The sequence below is a fragment of the Chiloscyllium plagiosum genome, chromosome 11, assembly GCF_004010195.1.
Source record: "Chiloscyllium plagiosum isolate BGI_BamShark_2017 chromosome 11, ASM401019v2, whole genome shotgun sequence".
NCBI classification, from domain to species: Eukaryota; Metazoa; Chordata; class Chondrichthyes; order Orectolobiformes; family Hemiscylliidae; genus Chiloscyllium; species Chiloscyllium plagiosum.
The window spans coordinates 56,036,038-56,056,529 of NC_057720.1; the positions used below are offsets into that span (position 1 = coordinate 56,036,038).

The following is a 20,492-nucleotide window of genomic DNA, read 5'->3' on the forward strand; positions in this document are numbered from 1 at the left end:
TTCACTGATTGTAGCCTGTGGGTCAGGAAACTAAGGATCCAGTTGCAGAGAGTGGGGCTTGATCCGAGATCACCAAGTTTAATAATCAATCTTGAGGAAATAATAGTGTTGAAAGCTGAACTGTAGTCAATGAGTAGGATTCTTACATAGCTGTTCTTTGTGTCAGAATGTTCTTGGGAGGAGCGAAGGGCAAATGATATGACATCTGACGTCATTGAGACATGCTGCAGAGCCTTCTTTGGCACAGGGATGATGTTAGCCATCTTGAAACAGGCAGGGACAGTGGCCTGCTGCAGGGAGAAGATGAAGATGTCTGAGAATACCTCTGCCAGTTGATCTGCGCATGCTCTGAATGCACGACTTGGTACTCTGTCTGATCCCATCACTTTCCTTGGATTCACACGAAGGAAAACTGATTAGACCTCTAATGCAGTGAATATTGGGATAGGTTCGTCAGGACTTGTCGGAATAGGTGTTACCTCTCCGCTGAAATTCAGCTCAAAGCGAGCATAGAAGGCATTGAGATGATCTGGGAGGAATGTGTCATCGTCTGCTATCTTGCACTGTCTCTTTTTATAACCTGTGATGTCATTCAGTCTTTGCCATAGTCGCCAAGTGTCTGTCTGGGTCTCTAGTTTGTATCGGTATTGGTCCTTGGCTGTCTTAATGGCTTTGTGAAGGTCATACTTGGATTCCTCATATTTGAGCGGGTCTCCTGATCTGAAGGCGTCACGCTTGGTTTTTAGCAGGTTCTATATGTCCTTATTCATCCAGCATTTCCTGTTGGGGAACACCCAGATTGACTTCCTCAGTATGCAGTCTTCCACACACTTGCTGATAAAATCTGTGACAATGGTGGCATACTTGTCCAAGGTATATGCGGACTGTTTGAACATGGCCCAATCAGCTGATTCCAGACAGCACTCTTCTTAGAGCACAATGTTGCAGAACCTACCCAAGAACAGGTTATTTTAGACTGAGTAATCTAAGATTTTATTAAGAGATTTTATTGTTGAGGCCACAATTAGTGATCTTCTACCTTCTCCGACCAGCACTGGACCTGTATCCACGAGGGGGTCTCCTGCTTGAGCTTTTGCCTTTAAGCCGGGAGAAGAAACACGGCATTGTGGTCGGAGTTCCCGAAATGAGGGCGGGGGATGGAGCAGTAGGCATTTTTCAGTGGTGTAGCAGTGTGTTTCCCTTTGTGGTAGAGTCTAGGACCAGAGGAAATAATCTCAGAATAATGATCCGCATGTTTATAACACAGATGAGGAGGAATTTAGTCTCTCAGATGGTTGTTAATCTGTGGAATTCTTTACTGCAGAGGGCTGAGTTATTGAGTATATTCAGAGTTGAGAAAGGCACATTTTAAATCAGTAAGGGAATTAAAGATAATGGGATAAAAAGCAAGAAAATGGAGTTTGAGAGACTTAATGACCTACTTCTGTTCTTATGTAGTTCTCTTCATAGCTGAAAAACTCCAATCCGAGACACTAATCTCCTCTGCACCTTCTCCTGTCCAATCACATCCTTCCTATAGTGTGCAGACCAGAACTGCCACAGACTCTGGCTGTAGCCTAACTAATTTTTTTTATAATTCCAGCATGGCCTCCCAGTTCTTGTATTTATGCCTTGACTAATAAAGGAAAGTATCTCATAGTCTTCTTAACAACCCTATGTACCTGTCCTGATGTCTTCAAAGATCTATGTACATGGACCTCCAGGTCCAAGTGATCCTTGGTCATACTTGGAGTCCTTTCATTCGTCATGTACTCCTTGCCTTGTTCGTCCTCTCAAAATGTATCACCTCACCCTTTATAAATTGTGAAATAATGTAAGATAGGCACGACAATTGTCACGGGTGATTTTAATTTGCATATTGACCAGCCAACTCAAATAAGCAAGGGTGATATGCAAGACAAATTTCTAAAGTCTATCAGAGCTTTCTTCTTAGAGCCCAATGTTGCAGAACCTACCCAAGAGCAGGTTATTTTAGACTGAGTATTCTAAGGTTTTATTAAGAGATTTTATAGTTGAGGATCCTCTAGGGGGTAGCAACCACACCATCACAGAATTTCAAGTTCTATTTGAAGGAGAGCAATTCAAGTCTCAAACCAAAGTTTTCACCATAAGTAAGTACAATTGCAAAGGTATGAAGAAATAGTTTTCCAAAAGGAGGCTGGGGATATAGACTAACGGAAAGTGAATGGATGTGCAGTGGCAGACATTTAAGCAGCTATTTCATACTGATTGGTGAAAATTTATTCCAGTCAAAAATGAGAACTCCTTGAGAAGGATGAACAATCTATGGTTAACAAAGGTGGTCAAGGAAAGTTTCTAATCAAAAAGTAATACATGCAAAATCTAGTGGTAGGACAGAAGCCTGGGAGGTTTTTTTGGGACGCAGCAACAGATTACTAAAAAGAGGGAGAAAATTACTTTCAAGGAGTGTAAAAACAAACAACAAGCTCTTCTATGGGTATATATTTTTAAATGTTAAAATAAGTGTGAGCCCCTTAGAGGATGCACCTGTGGAATTGATAATGGTGAACAGGGAAATGATAGATAAATTAATATTTTGCATCATTCTTCATGTTGGAGAACACTATAACCCCAAAGATAACAGATAAACCTAGTGCTGGTGAGAGGTAAGTAATAGTCTCTGTCATATGGGATAGAGTATTTGACAAACAAATTCGATTAAAGGCAGACAAGTTGCCTCGACTAGATGGCGTACATCAAGGGATATGCGACAGAGATAGCGGAGGCAATTGATTGAAATATTCAAGAACTCGCTAGATGCCAGGAGGGTTCAAATATATTGGAAAATTGCTATTATGATGCCCTTGTTCAAAAAGGGAGGGGAACAGGAAGCAAGAAACTATGGGCCAGTTAGTTTTACATCTGTCATTGGGAAAATGCCAGAGTCCATTATTTAGGAAGAAATAGAAGGACATTTAAAATGCTTAAATGCAATCAAAATGAGTCATCATTTTGTGAAAGGGAAATCATCTTTGACAAATTTGGTAGAGAACATAGCAAGCAATATTCATAAAGGGGAACTAGTAGCATATTTGGATTTTCAGATCACATTCGATAAGGCGCCATATAAATAGATATTGTACAAGACAGGAATTTTTTTCTCTTTTTCATATTTGCATTTTCCCCAGGATTTCCTCCCCTTCATTTTCTTAACATTACTTTATTCTTTAGAAATGTTAAAGTGTTTTAGCTATAATTTAGTTTAGTTTCTTCCTAAACATTTAAATTTAGTTTTTCCCATTTCTCGGCAACTCTTTAATCTCAGTGTGTGCAGAATCTCCTGTATAATTTTCATCTTTAATCTCATTTTTCACAACAGCCCATTCACAGCTAGGAGAGACAAATTGAAATTAAAAATACAAGCATAAAACTACTTACCTGAGTATTTCACTGCGCCAGGCACCCAGGTTCGATTCTCACCCAAGGCAACTGTCTGTGGAGTTTGCATGTTCTCCCCTTATCTGTGTGGGTTTCCTCTGGGTGCTTCAGTTTCCTCTCTCAATCCAAAGATGTGTAGGTTAGGTGAATTGACCATGCTAAATTAACCATAGGATTCAGGCATGTGTAGTTTAGGGGCAAATTTAGAGTAATAGGGTAGGGGAATGGATCTGGATGGGTTACTCTTTGGAGGGTTGGTGTGGACTTGTTGGGTCTAATGGCCTGTTTCCACACTGTAGGGATTCTATGATTCTAGGAACAGTCAATGTTTAACATTTGGAGGTTAAATTAAAATTATTCTTGTGGCAATACCATGATTCATGTTTAATAAAAGTTTTATTCTCTCTGCTACGCTGTAGGTCCACTTATGAAAGTAGTAGTATCTCTCGATCAAGTCGTACCTTTTCTGATTCATTGGAAGATATTGGCGAATCTGGTGTTCAACTTGAAATTCCAAGCTTACAATGTAAGTTTTATGTCATTATGCCATAACTGAATACTCTATGTAATTTGTGTGTATGTGTTAGTATTTGAATCACAATCAGAACAGTTAAGAAATGTTGCTGTCAATATTAAGTAATTAGCTGCCCTGTTCCTGAATCAAAGAGTTCATCATAATGACTTAGTAAGAGGCACATTATTATGTCCCTGAATGTCAATTAATGAAAACTGAGGCTGCAATCTCCTTAGCCCTACAGTACAAGCTGGGAGGTGAGAGGCCTGGTAAAGTGGTGCTGGAAAGTGATGGAAAGTTGGCAGCTTGAATACCCACTGGGATGCCAGTTGATTCTCTCTGAAATGGCTAATTAATAGATAGTGACCCATGGACACTTCATCTGTGAAAGAAGGGTCTTCCACCAAGTAGGAGGGCCCCAATTTAAACTTATTGGCTGCTAATGAATACTTGAAGATTTCATTTTGTGTATTCTAGAATAATGTCCATCCTTGTGTCAGAGGCACTGCCTTAGAGCCACCTGCCCCCCTGCCACACACACATCCATCCTCCCCATTTCCTTAATGACTACTATAGCTTGTCTTCCTGGCTCTGTCATCCCAATCACACATATTGGGTTACCTGCTTCTTGGTATTGCAGCTTCAACTGTGAGCATTGTTATGAGATGGTTAACTAGGATAATTCCAATATGGAGGGATTTTCTTATGAGCAAATGCTAAACTGGTTGGGATTCCATTCACTGGAGTTTAGAAGAATGAAACATGATTTCATTGAAACATATAGGATTCATAAGAGACTTGACAGAATAAATGCTGAGAGAATCATTCCCCTCATGGGAAAGTCCAGGACCAGAGAGCATAATTTTAAAATAAACGGATGACAACTTAAAACTGAAATGAGGAAATATTTCTTCTGTCAAGAGGTTGAGAGTCTTTGGAACCCCTTGCCACAGAGGCTTTTAGATTAGATTAGATTAGATTACTTACAGTGTGGAAACAGGCCCTTTGGCCCAACAAGTCCACACCGACCCGCCGAAGCGTAACCCACCCATACATTTACCCCTTTACCTAATACTACGGGCGATTTAGCATGGCCAATTCACCTGACTTGCACATCTTTGGACTGTGGGAGGAAACCGGAGCCCCCGGAGGAAACCCACGCAGACACGGGGAGAACGTGCAAACTCCACACAGTCAGTCGCCTGAGTCGGGAATTGAACCCGGGTCTCTGGCGCTGCGAGGCAGCAGTGCTAACCACTGTGCCACCGTGCCGCCCACAGGCTGTGGAAGTAGAGTTCTTGGCTATATTTAAGGCAGAGATAGATGCTCAATCAGTTGGAGAAATAATAGTTTCAGGAAAGTGGAAACAATTAATGTCGGATCAGCCATGATCCTATTGAATGGTGGAGCAGGCTCAAGGGGTTGAATGGCCTACTCCTGTTCTATTTCTTATGGCCTTGTTGCATTGTTTTGTGTTTGGAGTCACATGTAGGCTAAACTTGGTAAGGATGTCAAATTTCCTTCTCTGAAAGACATTAGTGAACCTGGTGAGTCAAAACAAAAAAAAAACAAAAATAAGCTGTCCACTGAATATCATTGGTCTCTCCCTAGATGTAAGGAAATAACTGAAAATTGATTAGGGAATGTATTCAAAGGCTAAATGCTCTAGAGAACAAAAAAAATCATTGAATCACTTGTTTCAACAGCCATTTGTCATATGCTGTGGTGTCAGTTCCACCTTTTCCATATATTTTACATTTTCATTTTCCATTTCTCTTTTAAAAGCTACTACCATCTTTCCTTCAATCACTCCCCTTTTCTAACGAGTGTCTACTCAAGAATATTCATCTGGATTCCTTCCTTTCTTCTTTTGTTCTTAATCTTACATTTTTGCAATCTAATTACCAATTAACTGTTTCTAATTCCCTTAGGAAAACTCTTCAAAAATGTGAAATGTCTTATGAACCTTAGAAAATTTTGTGGCACGTTATGCAGCACCCAGTCTCTGAGACGGAAGCTCCAGTTTCAAATCCCCTCCAAGACCAAGAAAGTTCTTTAAAATCACTGCTAACCCGGTTGCTTACCAACCTGCAAATCTTTCCAAAATATATCAATGGCAGGCGTTACGACTAGGAGAGATTCATACCCAGTCATGCGATGGAAAGAAAACTAGAATGTCTACAGTCAGTATCCACACACTGCCCTCCCAGATGATAGAATATTGTTTCCATTGGCTGGTTTGATTTTCATTCTGGCTAAGGTGGATTCAGGACCTGTCCAAGCCCTACCAGTGGTGAAGATAGCAGCACTCTAGGTTAGACAAAGAGTTGAAGGAGTAGGATCTACTTTAGATCTTAACCTTGATTGTTATCACACTTGTGCTTTCAGATGTACACATCCGAAGGGAAGATGTACGAGAACAACTAAGTGAGGATGATCTTAATAAGATTGTAGATGTGTATTTGACAGAGACTGAAACATTTACACTTCTTGATCTTCCTGTTGAAATTATTTCAGTGGATTCTGCAGAAGCAGAAGTTGTCAAGTAAGTCTTTTTAAATATTTTAATATAATCATCTGACCAAATAGCTAGATTAATATATCATTAATATAACTGACCTCTTTAAAAGCCATGATTGAAATATTTTCGGGCAGTACAATCGTGTGTGGCAAAGAAAAATATTTTTCCTCATGTTGCCGTTGCTTCTTTTGCCAATCACCTTAAATCTGTCATCAATGGTAGCAGCTTTTCCATATCTACTCAGCACTGATCCCTCATATGGAATTGCAGAACTTTTCTTTTGTCTTTATTATCTAAATTAAAATAAAACAGATCAAAATGTCAGAGTGCTGGAATTTGTCATTGCAGATAAAGAAATTGTTACCGTGTTATTTAAATATGCGAACTGTTACGAGAAGAAATAGGATATTAAAAGGCCCTGGAACAGAATTCTACACATTCTGACACATCCCTACCATCAATTGGTGACACTTAGTTGAAATGAGTTGGGATGGATGAGTCTTCTTAAAATTGGAAAGATGTAATTAGTGGAGTAATTAGCCAAAGAACCGCAATTGTTTACTATCTATATTAATGTCATCAAAATAGGTGGGTAAGCATTTTTAATGAGGGTGTAAGGAATCTGCAGGGGTTGAGTGAGTGGGCAAAAACTTGGCAGATGAAGTTTAACATAGGAAGGTGCGAGATCATGCACTTTACTGGAAGAATCAAAAAGCAGACTATTATTTAACAGACTCAAAAAAAGTGCAGTGCAGAGGGATCTGGTATTTTTGTATGAAACACAAAAAATAAGCATGAAGGTGCAGCAAGTAATTAAGAAGGCAAATAGAATTTTGACCTTTATTGCTAAGGGGTTGGAGTTTAAAAATAAAGAAATCTTGTTATAGTACAGTTTTAGTTCTGTATTTAAAAATTGATATTCTGGAATTGGAGGCTGTTCAAAGATTGTTCCTGGAATGAAGTTTGATTTGTGAAGAACAGCTAAACAGGTTAGGCTTTTATTCATTAGAGTTTAGAAGAATGAAAAGAATCTTGTTGTAATATACAAAGTTTCTGAGGGGAGCTTGACAGGGCAGATGTTGGGAAGAAGTTTCCATTAGTGGGGGATTTTCGAACTAGGGCTTGTAATTATGAAATAAGGGAACACTTATTAAAAACTGAGGTGCAGAAGAATTTCGTCTCTGAGGGTAGTGATTGTTTTGAATTCTCTAACAATGACAGTTGTGGAGTGTAGATCACTGAAAGTATTTAAAGAGATTAGATTTTTGAAATACTGGGGAGTTGATGACTATGAGCTGGCACAAAAGAAATTGAAACCTGAGGCAGATCAGCCATGACCTTGTTCAGGCTTGAAGAGCCAAATGGCCAAATCCTGCTCTTATTCCTTCTATTCTTACTCTCATACCACTCAAAAGCCGCTGCACTATGCTTTGTATCATTTTCCCACCTCTGTGTGATTCTACAGTCAGCACTGTGTGTGTTTTACTGATCCTTACCAATAGTTGTTTTCTCTTGCTATGAGTATGAAGGACAGAAGTACCATCCATGGAGAGGTAATTGGTGTGGCCATGTGTTTTGGATTTGTAGGAAGAGTTGGATTCCAACATGAATGCATAGTTGTTTCTTGGTTTTAATGTCACCTTGTGGCTGATGATGGGAGCAGAGTGTGACTGAGTAAAGACAAGGGTACACAGCCAGGTGAAAGAGGCATGCCAGGCATTTTCTGAGGTTGTTTTGGAAATATGGATCAAATGCTTTCCTGAGAGGAGAAAATCTGTATTGCAGGGCAATCAGCTAAATAATGGATGACAAAAGTCACAAGATATACTAATGATCTGCTATTAAGATGATAAAACATAGGAGCAAATGAAAGTCACTCAGCCCATCATTGTCTTCTCTGCCATTTCAATGAGAACATGGCTGATCTGAAAATCTTCAATTCCATTTTCCTGCCTTTTCCCTTTAACCCCTGATTCCTTTACTGATTAAAATTCTGTTTATCTGAGTCTTTAATAGACATACTGACCCACGTCAACAGCCCTCTGTGGTAAAGATTTCCAAACAGAGATACAAAGTAACAGCAACGTAATGCAGGGGGTGCACATATAACTGTTATTACCTTATTTATAGCATAAATCACTTAAATAATAAGAAATTTTGCCTTAAATAAAACTCGCCTACAGAGAGTCATCTTGCACCCTCAACTGATGATTCCAACATCAAGAAGATCATGATAATACGGTAAACTTCAAGTATTTCAGATATATAATTTTTGCTGGTTTATCAAGGGTGCCGGTTAAAATAAAGTTCGATAAGTATTTCTAAATGTTCTGTTGTTACGTCATTTGCAATAGATTCTAAGATTTTCTTAATAATAGATGTGAAGTTAACTGGCCTCCTCTCCTTTTTAAGGAGTTATTTTGGCAGTTTTCCAATCCTCTCGGGCCTTTCTCTGCTTTATAATTTAGCTTCTGTTCAAAATTTTTTCAGTGAAACCTACCTTTTAATCTTATCAGTAATTTTGGTACCAATATGGACAGTAACTACTGGATTCCTCCCCTCCCTCTTCAAAACCTTTTCCAACACCAAGGAGATGTCCTTAACTCTGGCACCAAGCAGGCAACACAGTGTTCAGGGTTCCCACTCACAGCTGCAGAGAACAGAATCTATCCAACCAACTATATTGTCCCTGACCACAGCTTCATACTTATTTCCTCTCTCTGCTTGAATGATTCCCATACATGATTTAATCCTTATGTTAGTTCTTACAAGGACAGGAAGTGATTCCACACAAGTCACAGATATTTACATATATACGTTACAATCACAAACACCTGTGTCTCTGGGCTTAAGCTAAACAATAATGCAAGAGAACAGAACTCAGTAAGAGGTTAAGAGTTTTATTGTTATTTTCAATCAATCGGTTCCAAGATCATATTACACATCTCTGTCAATTCCAATAATTAAATGTACAGCAACAAGACTGTATAACTCTTGGGCAACACAATAGATTACAAGATCTTGCAAATGCAAAATTGCTGTTTGATTTCTAGGAAATACTTGTTCTTGAATCTAGAGGGCCTCAAAGCAGTGGAACTATCTCCCTTCTTCAGGTTTTTTTTTTCCCTTGCAATCAATCTTTCTCTATATTGAGACATTCAGTCTCAACCAGAGCAACACTTTGAATAGGATCCATGATAATCAAGCCATATTCCCCCAAAATCCCCAATGGACCTGAACCACCAACTTGAACTAATCCAACTACAACCACCCAATGACTAACCCCTCCTAACTGGACACATACTGAAAGCCTTTGAGTTCCCATTAGCCCTCACGTGCTAACATAAAGAGCTGTCCACCACCCTATCCATCAGGCACCCTCTGACTTCTGCCAAGCTACTGTCCACCCTCGTAACATCTACACCTGTCACTCACTAACCCTGTCTTTGTCTCCCATTTCCCCATCACCCAATGTTTGTAGTTAAATTTATTCATATAAACTGGCTTTTCTCAATTTTAAGGTTACGAAACCAACTGTACATTGAACTCTGCAAAGAGCGAGTTGGCAATGATCGCTACATTGAAAGGATGGCACAAACTTTCAACGGAGCACGAAAAACGAAAGAAGTTCAGTGTGATAGAATTAACATTCAAGAAGCAGGTATACTGTTGAATGCAACAAATATTTGTTTTATGTTTAGAAAACAAGTTGAATGGCTGAGCTTCATAATGCTAATCAGCTCCAATTTAGAAGAGACTAGGGAAGATAAGATAAACTAAGTCAAACATTATGTTTTAAGTGTGTCTTCAATAAGAAGACTGAGAAATTAAAGAATTAAGTTTTGACTTTGTGCAATAGTCTGAATTGAACGATAGCAAATTTATAGGGTTAAACTTATTTTTGAGGGCACAACTCAAGAAGTTTTGCCAAACTGCATTCATTAAAATTGGGGAAGAATTTGACATTCCTGCATAGGTAGGTTTATAGGTAGAAGAGAGGCAGAAAATTGCACAGATATCATACCTGGCACCAATCTTCTTGCCCCTACTGCTATGTCAATTTTAAATGTGCTGAAGAGGTGGTGGACAACTTTCCTGCCTTTGTGTGATTGAAGCCATTAAGGGGTCAATTATTGGCTACTTAAGAATCACTTCCTGTCACTGCTGTTATTTAACAGTGGTAGACTAAAGCTGAGAACATAGTGGACGCCTTGCAGGTAACATTGTGAGGGGAGGGGAGGTTTTGTATTGGCCCTCAATGGAAGCAGATGCCTTGAATATTTGTAATTTTGAGGTAGATAATTTTTTTTTATAAGAGAAGAGGTGAAAAATTATATAAATGTGGAGTAATTAGATAAGCCATGATTTTATTAAATGGTGCACCAAGTTCAGCAGACCAAGTGGCCTGCTTCTGATTTGCATGTTTCTATCATTGCCCCTAAAATCCCTGTAATTAACAGCCCCCCCCCCCCCTCCAGCTTAACTTTTCTTGCAGCTTCAGTGACAATCCTCATGGTGGACTGCCGATGTATCAGCAGGAGCCAACAAATCCACTGGCACAGTTGGGACCAGAAAGCCAACAGCCATCTGATTATCTGGCAGGTTTATAATGGAGAACTTCCTCATTAGATGGTAGCAGAAGTCTCTCCACTTCACACTAGGCAATTACCACCTTGATGGATGTTAATTTGTTGAAGGACAATTTGCAGTTGAAATATCCATGAGGTTGCTGCTCACTTGACCCAAACCGTATTCTAAATCTGTTAAGCCACAACCAAGCATGCACAATATTAAAATATACTCACCTGAATGTAGAATTTGGCAGAATAGGAGCAGTGTAAGGATAAATCCAGCATTTAAAAACTAGTTAGTTTAACTTCAGTAGTGGAGAAGTCATGCACAAGTCAGGAGCGTGAGGGAATAGTTCCCACTGGACTGAATGAGTGCAGCTCCAACAACACTCAAAAAGCTGACTGTGACAATGTAGTGGTTTTAAGAGGTGTATTTTGTCCTGTTTTGTTTGAAGAGAGGTGTTGAGCCAAAGGCAATAAGCTGTCTGTTCGAAGCCAATGAAGTAAACCGCTTGGAAGACCTTGTTTTTTGTTTGAAAGTTGGAAAAACAGAAGCAGCATGAGTTAGTTGAGTCACACTCCCACAGAACTGGGGCTTTAGTTTAGCTTTCAGCAATTGCTGGGGTTTTGAAGCTGGTTGTGAAAACTGCCCCTGCTCTCTGTTGCAGCTAAAAGCTTAGGTTCTCCTTCTGCTGCCAGAATTGCCTGTGAGACAATCTGTTTTAATGAATTTCCCTCTGCCAAGGGTATGTTTATGGGATGTTACTACATTGGAACAGTTGTTGTTTTGTAACGAAATAATCTACTTTTTCTGTTAAGTTTTCCAATGGAGTTAAAGTTAAACCAAATTTTCTTTCTTGTATTTGAATTTTAACTGCGTGTAAGAATGAAGTGTGTTTTGTTTAAAGCCAACTAGTATGACCAATCAAATTACATATGGAGCACAGGACCCTACATGACTTTAAATAAGATAAAATTTTGATACTAGGCTATCTCCTTAATATATTTAAAGGGTTTGATCTGGTCCATAAGAAATTGGGAGCTCTTGTCGGGATAAAATTTCAAATTCCAGGTTGTGTTGGGATTATTAGACTTAAAAATAGGGAGTGATGAGTTTTGAAGGTTTGTTTATTTCAACTATTGCCTTCAGTTGGTTTGAATAGTGTTCTTTGTGCAATAATGTCTCCTTTAGTCACTAAGAGTTTCTTGGGAGTGGAAACAGTCACTTCAGATGGTTTAGTAAAAACTGAACAAGGCAGAATGTTTAGAATTGGCAAACAAGTTGAAGTTTAGTTGCCTGTGTCTGTGAGGATAGGGCAAATAATTGCAGCAATAGCTCTGCATTTATAATTGCCTAGAATGCAATCAGAATCATTGGAAGTGGCTAAAATTCAATTGCAAAAGAAGCAGCTTGAATTAGACGCAATGACAAGGGAAAAGAAAAAGAAAGTATAGACCTGGCAGAACAAAAAGAAAAAGAAAGCGAGGTGAGAGAGAGAATTTCAGTGGAACAAAATGCACAACAATGAAAACAACTTTAATATTAACAGGAAATGTTTGAGTTATGATTAAAAGTGGAAGAAAGTGAGAAAGAGAGATTTTTGAATTTTGGAAGTTGGGAATGTAAGAGGGAAGTGGACTTTAAACCAAAGGCAGAAAATAGGAGTACTGATGAGGGCAGTGATGAAGAGCAAACCCATCATGCCAAAAGCCTAGTGGAGACCTGTTTAAATATGTCCAAGCTTTACCAAAGTTTGATAAGAAGGCAATAAAAGCCTTTTTCATTTCATTTGAGAAAGTGACTAAACAAATGAAATGACCAGTGACCATGTGGGTATTGTTGATTCAAACAAAATTGGTAGGTAGAGCTAGTGAGGTATTTGCATCAATATCTGAGCAGGTAAATGGAGAGTATCGTGAAATGAAGTAAGCCATCCTAAGTGCATATGAACTGATGCCAGAAGCCTACAGACAATATTATAGGAATTTAAGGAGGGAACCTGGCCATACATGCATAGAGTTTGAAAGGATCAAACAAAGTAACTTTGATAGATCAGATATATGATGCTCTTTAGAGAGACTTATTTTAGAGGAGTTCAAAAATTCACTTCCTTAAACAGTGAAAACTTATGTGGAAGAGCAAAGAGTTAAACCTGGAAGAGTAGGAGCAGAAATTGCAGATAATTACGAATTAGTTCATAAATCAAAGTTTGGATTCCAACATCAATTTTTATCTGTGAGAGATTGAAATTAGGGAAAAGAGCAATTCTCAGGTAGTAAAGAAAAAGGAGATCTCATTGAAGATTGTAACGGTAGTTTACCACAAGTTTAAAAAAGAAACCCATGAGGGGGAAGAGAAGTAAAAAACCTCAGGTGTTTTCACTGTAGTAAAATAGGTCACAAGAAGTTGCAGTGTTGGCGGTTGAAGAAAAGCACTCGGAAAACTAATGTGGTAAAACAATAAAAACCAGTGGGGTTTATTAAACTGTAAAAGGAGAACCCACTGGAAGTAAGGAGCTGCAAAAGAATGTACAACCTGATCAGGGGTTGTATAATAAACAGTACCAGATCTCTTTAAAGAGGCATGGGTAAATAACTTAAAATTTTAAGAGATACAACAGCAAGTCAATCTTTGGTGAGATTGGTATGTACTTTGGAGGAGTGTTGCCTGAAAAGGTGGTAATATGTGGAATTTGTGGTGAGAAAAGTAGTGTTACATTGTATAGGTTGAGGTAGGAAAGTCCGTTGAAAAGTGGTGAAGTGGTGTTGGAGTAATAGAGAAATTCTCTGTTCTGAAGAAGATTCTCAAGAATGATATAGCTGGATTGCAGGTGGAAATGATGTCTACTGAGGTTGAAAAGCCTGTGGAAAGTCAAGCAACTGAAATGTTGCAGGAAGTGTATCTTGGGATTTTTCATGACTATGGTAGCAAGGTCAAAAAGCCATAGGTGGAAACAGGAGGGGAAATCAAAGAATAAAGATGAAGAAGTTGAAGTTAATTTGTCAGAAACAATGTTTGATAAAATGGTTGAGGGAAAAAAACAAGAACAGGTGGAGGACAAAGTGGATATTTTTTGTTCAGAAGGGTTAATTAAGTTCCAACAAAAAGTTGTAAAAGTAAAGCAGTTGTATCAAAAAGCATACACAGAAACTGAGTGTATCCCAAAACAGTCTTAAAAATGAAGTCTTAATGAGGAAATGGAGACCATTACATATTCCGGCAGATGAAAAATGGACAGATGTTCATCAGGTTGTATTACCAATGGGTTATGGAAAAGGTAGCACATGAGGTACCAGTAAGAGGCCATTTGGGAGTAAAGAAAACTCAAGCCAAAATACAAAAACATTTTTATTGGCCTGGACTGCGTTGAGATGTGGTTGAATATTTGCCAGACATGTCATATATGTAAGGTAATAGGAAAACCAAAAGCATTGATAAAAGCAGCACCATTAATGCCTATTCCAGATTTGAGGAACCTTTTACAAGAGTCTTAATTGATTGCATTGGACCCCTCCCTAACATAAAAGTGGGAATTATTATTTGTTGATCATAATGGAAGTCAAGAGTGTGGTGCTGGAAAAACAGCAAGTCAGGCAGCATCCGAGCAGTAGGAGAATTGATGTTTCAGGCAAAAGCCCTTCATCAGGAATTCCTGCTGTGCTTTTCTAGCACCACACTCTCAACTCTGATCTCCAGCATCTGCAGTCCTCTCTCTCTCCATCATAATGGAGATGTCTACTAGATTTCCAGAGGCCATTCCATTATGCAGTATCACAGCTAGAAGAATTGTAGTACAATAAGTCAACGTTTTTACTAGATATGGACTATCCACAGAGTTGTGATCAGAACAAGAGTCAAATTTTAAATCAAAGAAGTTATGGAGAGCTGAGGAATAAATTTAAGATGGTAAGGAGAGCCAGGGAAATATAGACCAGTGAGCCTGATGTCGCTGGTGGGCAGGTTGTTGGGGGGCAATCCTGACTTACAGGATTTACATGTATTTGGAAAGGCAGGGATTGATTAGGGATAGTCAGCATGGCTTTGTGCGTGGGAAATCATGTCTCTCGAACATGATTGAGTTTATTGGAAAGATATACAAGTTACCTAAGGGGCAACTTTTTCATGCAGAGAGTGGTGCCTATTTGGAATAAGCTGCCAGATGAAGTGGTAGAGGCTGGTACAATTCAGCATTTAAAAGTCATCTGGATAGGTATATGAATAGGAAGGGTTTAAAGGGATATGAGCCAAGTGCTAGCAAATGGGACTAGATTAGTTCATGGTTGGCACGGATGACTTTGAGGGTTTGTTTCTGTGCTGTACATCTCCATGACTCTATGACATGAGGTGAGACAAACACTGAAATTTAATTAAGGAAAAATTGTAAGTCCAAGTTCAGAAACTACATGTTTTGACTAAGCGGTGAGTTGGCTAGACAGCACTTGATGAAAAAGGAAGCAGACAAGAAATCAAATGTTCATACTTATGCTAAAAGAAATAAATTGTCTATATTGCTATCAGTGGTACGTGAGATTTAGTGGTCATTCTCAAATCAAAAGGAAATTGAGTGAGGTCAATTATTTGGTAAGAATGCCAGGTAGGAGGAAAGGAAAAGGAGAATGTTGTACTCGTTACAAATTGGAATAAAGAACCAAATCTAGCTGATTCTGAATTTGTTATTCCACAAATTGAATTGGATAATGAGGAAATTCTCAAAACTTAGGAAAATTATTACATTACCTTCCAGAGGAAAATCAAAATGGCCCGAAAGACATATTACATGAAGGGATAATTGGGAATAAGCTGGGAAGAACTAACATGACTATGCATGGTGTAGATGTTGGAAATTCTGTTCCATTTAAGCAACATCTTTATAGATTTATTAGTACTGATTCAGAAAAGTGATTGAAAGCATGTGTTAAGACAATATAATCAAAGTGAGTGGCTGAAATCCATTCACGCAATTGTGATGGTACCAAAAGCATTTATCTATCGATTACTGCAAAATAAATGCAGTTACAAAATCTGATTCGTATCCTATTCCATGGCTGGAAGATTGTATAAAGAAGGTGGGACAAGCAACTTATATTTTGAAGCTAGACCTACTCAAAGTATACTGGCAGGTACCTTTATCCAAGAGTGCAAAGGAAATTTCAGTTGATATTGAATGGACTTTACCATTTTAAAGTTATGCCATTTGATATGAAAAATGCACCAGCCACTTTCAAAGACTAACTCATATAATTAGATAATCCAGAAATGATTTTATGCTGGACAGAGAAGATCTCATGACTTTGTCACACATGGAAGAAACAGTTGGAGTATCTATCAGAATTGTTCATCTAACTTCAGAAGGTGGCCTTAGTGATAAACCTTACTAAGAGTCAGTTTGCAAAAGCCCATGTGAAGGTTGTAGGCCATATCATTGGACCTGAACAGATGGCCCCAAGGGATGTGAAAAGAAAGGTTAGTAGGGAGATTCCCATACCATTGATGAAGAGGGACTCCATTTCCTGGGGATGAGTGGTTTTTATGCATTGCTGCCCCACAGACACTTTCACAGGGCGGCATGTTAGCTCTGTAGTCAGCACTGCTGCCTTACAGCGCCAGGGACCCAGGTTCAATTCCAGCCTCGAGTGAGTGTCTCTATGGAGTTTGCATGTTCTCTCTCTGGTTTGTGTGGTTATGGATTGGCCACACTAAATTGCACCTTTGTATCCAAAGTTGTGCAGGCTAGGTGGATGAGCTATGGGAAATGCAAGGTTACAGGGATAGTGTATAGGGGTAGGTCTGGGTGGGATGCTGTTCAGAGGGATGGTGTGCACTCAATAGGCTAAATGGCCTGCTTCCACACTGGCAATTCTATGATTATTTTATAGTTCTGTGTTAACTATCACCCCAGTGTTAGCACACCTAATTACACAAAGCCATTCAAGGTAGCTGTTGATTCGAGTGATGTGGGTGTCGGTGCTGTACTCTTGCAAGAAGACAATGGGAGATAGAAAGACAGACTGAGTATTTTTCCAGAGAGTTGAATATTCAACAACAGTCAGGTTCCACAGTTGAGAAGGAGACCTTGGGTAAGATGTTGGCATTGCAACATTTTAACATTTACGTTGCCACTAATGAGTCAGTGACAATTTTATGCACTGATCGTAACCCCTTAATGATTTTGGAAAACTTTAAAGATAAATACACCAAACTGTTTAGATAGAGTGTATCGTTACTGCCGTTTAATTTGAAAGTCAAACACATGGCAGAATGAAAAAACATAATTGCTGATACGTTGTCACAATTTTGAAGGAAGTTGAAGGCATTCTGTGTTGGATGAAACAACTGAAAATGGACAATATAATGAATGTTTACATGCTAAAAGTCAATAAAATGTCGATGTATTGTTGTAAACTAATAGTGTAGACCAAAGGGTTTTAAAAATGAAGGCAACTTTTCATATTGATGGTTAATTTATTTTTGAGGAGGGAGGTGTGATGATACTCTGGCTTTAAAAGGTGCATTTTGTCCTGGTTTTGTTTGAAGAGTTTTTGAGCCGTAGGTAGCGAGTGGTCTGTTCCAAGCCAATGAAGTGAACAGCTTGTGAGGCCTTGGGTTTTTTTAAAGTTGGAACAATAGAAGTTGCATGGATGGGTGTAGTCAGACTCCCACAGAACTAGTGCTTTAGATTAGCTTTCAGCAGTTGCTGGGGTTAGTGAGTTTTGAGAAGATTTGTAGTTCAGGTTGAGGTTCTGAATGTAGGTTTGTTCGCTGATCTGGAAAGTTTGTTTTCAGATGTTTTGTCACCTTACTAGGTAACATCGTCAGCAAGCATCTGGATGAAGCACTGGCGGTGTAGCCTGCTTTCTATTTGTGTTTGGATTTCCTTGGGTTGGTGATGTCATTTCCTGTGGTGACTTCTCCAAAAGTCCACCGATTTCTCACCAAGAAAAGCCCAAGCAAGCAGACAAAACACGTCCAGAAACCCTAGTCACTCATCCTTACATCAAAGACATCTCAGAAATGACTGCCACACCACTCAGATCCCTTGGCTTCATGGTAGCCCACAAACCCACCAACACACTAAAACAGCAAGTAGTGAACTTGAAAGACCCTATACAGACAATAAGCAAAACTAATGTCCTTTACAAAATACCTTGCAAGAACTGTAACAAACACTGCATTGGACAAACAGACAGAAAACTAGCCACCAGGATATATGAACATCAACTAACTACAAAAAGACATGACCCATTGTTTACTACTATCTTTACATATGGATGAGCAAGGATACCACTTTCACCAGGACAACACACCCATCCTAGAACAAGCCAAACCGAGACATTCCTAGAAGCATGGCATTCCAACCAGAACTCTATTAACAAACATATTGACTTGGATCCCATTTCTCACCCCCTGAGAAAAAGAATAAGAAATGACATCACCATAGGAAATGATGTTATTAACCTGAGGAAATCCAAACACATACATAAAAAGCGGGCTACACCACTAGTGCTTCATCTGGATGCTCACTGAAGATGTTACCTAGTATGGTGACAAAACATCTGAAAACGAACATTCCAGCTCAGTGAGCAAACCAACATCCCGTTGCTGGTGTTTTGAAGCTGGTCATGGAAGCTGCTATATCTCTCTCTTACAACTAAAAGTCAGGTTTCTCTTTCTGCTACCAGAATTGCATGTGCCAAGAGTGTGTTTATGGCATGTTGGAACAATTGCTGTTTAGTAGTTAAATAATCTATATTATTCTGTCAAATTTTCCAAAAGATTTAAAGTTATACCAATGCTTATTTTTGTTAGTGTTTTAACTGGGTTTAAGAACAAAGGCTATTTTGCTTAAAGCCAACTGGTGTAACCATTGACCATTATTCTCTGTTTACTGTTGCTCATCAATTTTATATCCATGTTGCTATTGAGCCTAATATTTGATGACCAATGACTTTCTTCACAAATCTATTTTGTGGCACTGTATCAAATGTTTTCTGAAAGTCTATGTACACCACATCAATTGTTACTCTTGTCAGCTTTTGTTGCCCTTTCAAAATATCCAGCAAGTTAGTTAAACATGAATCTTCCTTTAGAAATCCATGCTGACTCTTCGTAATCCAATTCACCTTTTTCCATAGAAGTAATCATTCTATCTCAAGTAATAGCCTCTAGAAGCTTTGTTTAAAAATGTGTTTGTGGGAGTTGGGTATAGTTTGCTTGGCTAAAATTTTAACCCACTCTATTTACCCTTGGCAAAGTGCTGATAAGCTTCTTTTTTGAATTGCCACAGTTCACATACTTTTGGTGCCACAATGTTGGTAGGGAGATCAATTCTAAGATTTTGGCCCAATGACACCAAAAGGTATATATTTGTATATTTCCAAATCAGGGTGTTGAGTGGCTTAGGGAGGAACTTGCAGGTGGTAGTGTTCCCATGTATCTGCTGCCCTTGTCCTTCTAATGGAAGTGGTCGTAGTTTGGAAGATGCAATCTCAGAAGCCTTGGTGAATTTCTGGTTCATCGTATGAATGGTATATACTACTGCTACTGATCGTTCATGGTGGAGTGAGTGGATGTTTGTGGATGCAGTGCCAGTCAAGCAGGCTGCTTTGTCCTGGATGGTGTCAGTATTATGGACCAGACAAAATCCCCTTCACATTTGTCAAGATGATAGCCTGCACCCTAACTTTTATCTTATTTAAACGCAACTATAAGATGCTCTGTTCCAGATGTAAATCTATTGGTGCTTGTCTGCCATGCAGTTTTCCCCGGTAACGCAAACCATTCGGTCTTGGGGCTGAAGTAATCTTAACCTATTCTTAAACTATAAATGGATAAGAAACCCAATTCGCTGGACTGGAGTCCGGCCTGCAAGTGAGTGCTTAGTGGGCCACATTTGATAAGCAGAACTCGCTATTTAGGGATGAACTGACATGGTCAACTGATACTTTTCAGCTGGAGGGAGCTTTGAAGGTTTGCATCTCAATTTTATTCAAATCAGGTAAATCAACAAATATTAAAGAAATGACAGGGGATATCATTGCTGAAACTTAAAATCAGGTCAGTGGGATCTGAGGCTTTGGGTCCAGTCTGCTAGGCTTGATGAGAGGATTGCAGCAGGAAAGTCAACCATTACCTTCAGGGATAGCCATTGCTATCAGGGGGTTAGCAGCAATCCATGGGCCAACAAATATCCGAATGTGAGGTACTTGAAACTCAAAAGGAAATTGGCAGGCTTTACCTGCCTGTTTAATCATTCAGCAGCAGCCAACGAAAGGGGAAAAGGTCTTTAATTCATCACTGATGTGATTCAATTGGGCTCACAGGGTGGTTCATCTGCCATCTTTCCTGCCCTGACAGAATAACATGGTGAATGTGGTGCTGGAAAAACACAGCAGGCCAGGCAGCATTCGAGGAGCAGGAGAATTGACGTTTCGGGCATAAGCCCTTCTTCAGGAATGAGGCTGGTGT

General features: G+C 39.1%; 1 protein-coding gene across 5 annotated transcripts in view; it reads left to right on the forward strand.

The window, feature by feature from the left end:
• Positions 1 to 20,492, forward strand: part of dnai4 (dynein axonemal intermediate chain 4) — a 121,607-nt gene that overhangs the window by 20,819 nt on the left and 80,296 nt on the right. For all 5 annotated transcript variants that reach the window (XM_043699392.1, XM_043699395.1, XM_043699396.1 and 2 more), the window contains exons 4-6: positions 3,840 to 3,946; positions 6,323 to 6,479; positions 9,977 to 10,116. In XM_043699392.1, the coding sequence (XP_043555327.1) occupies positions 3,840 to 3,946; positions 6,323 to 6,479; positions 9,977 to 10,116 (404 nt within the window). The remainder of the gene's footprint in view (positions 1 to 3,839; positions 3,947 to 6,322; positions 6,480 to 9,976; positions 10,117 to 20,492) is intronic.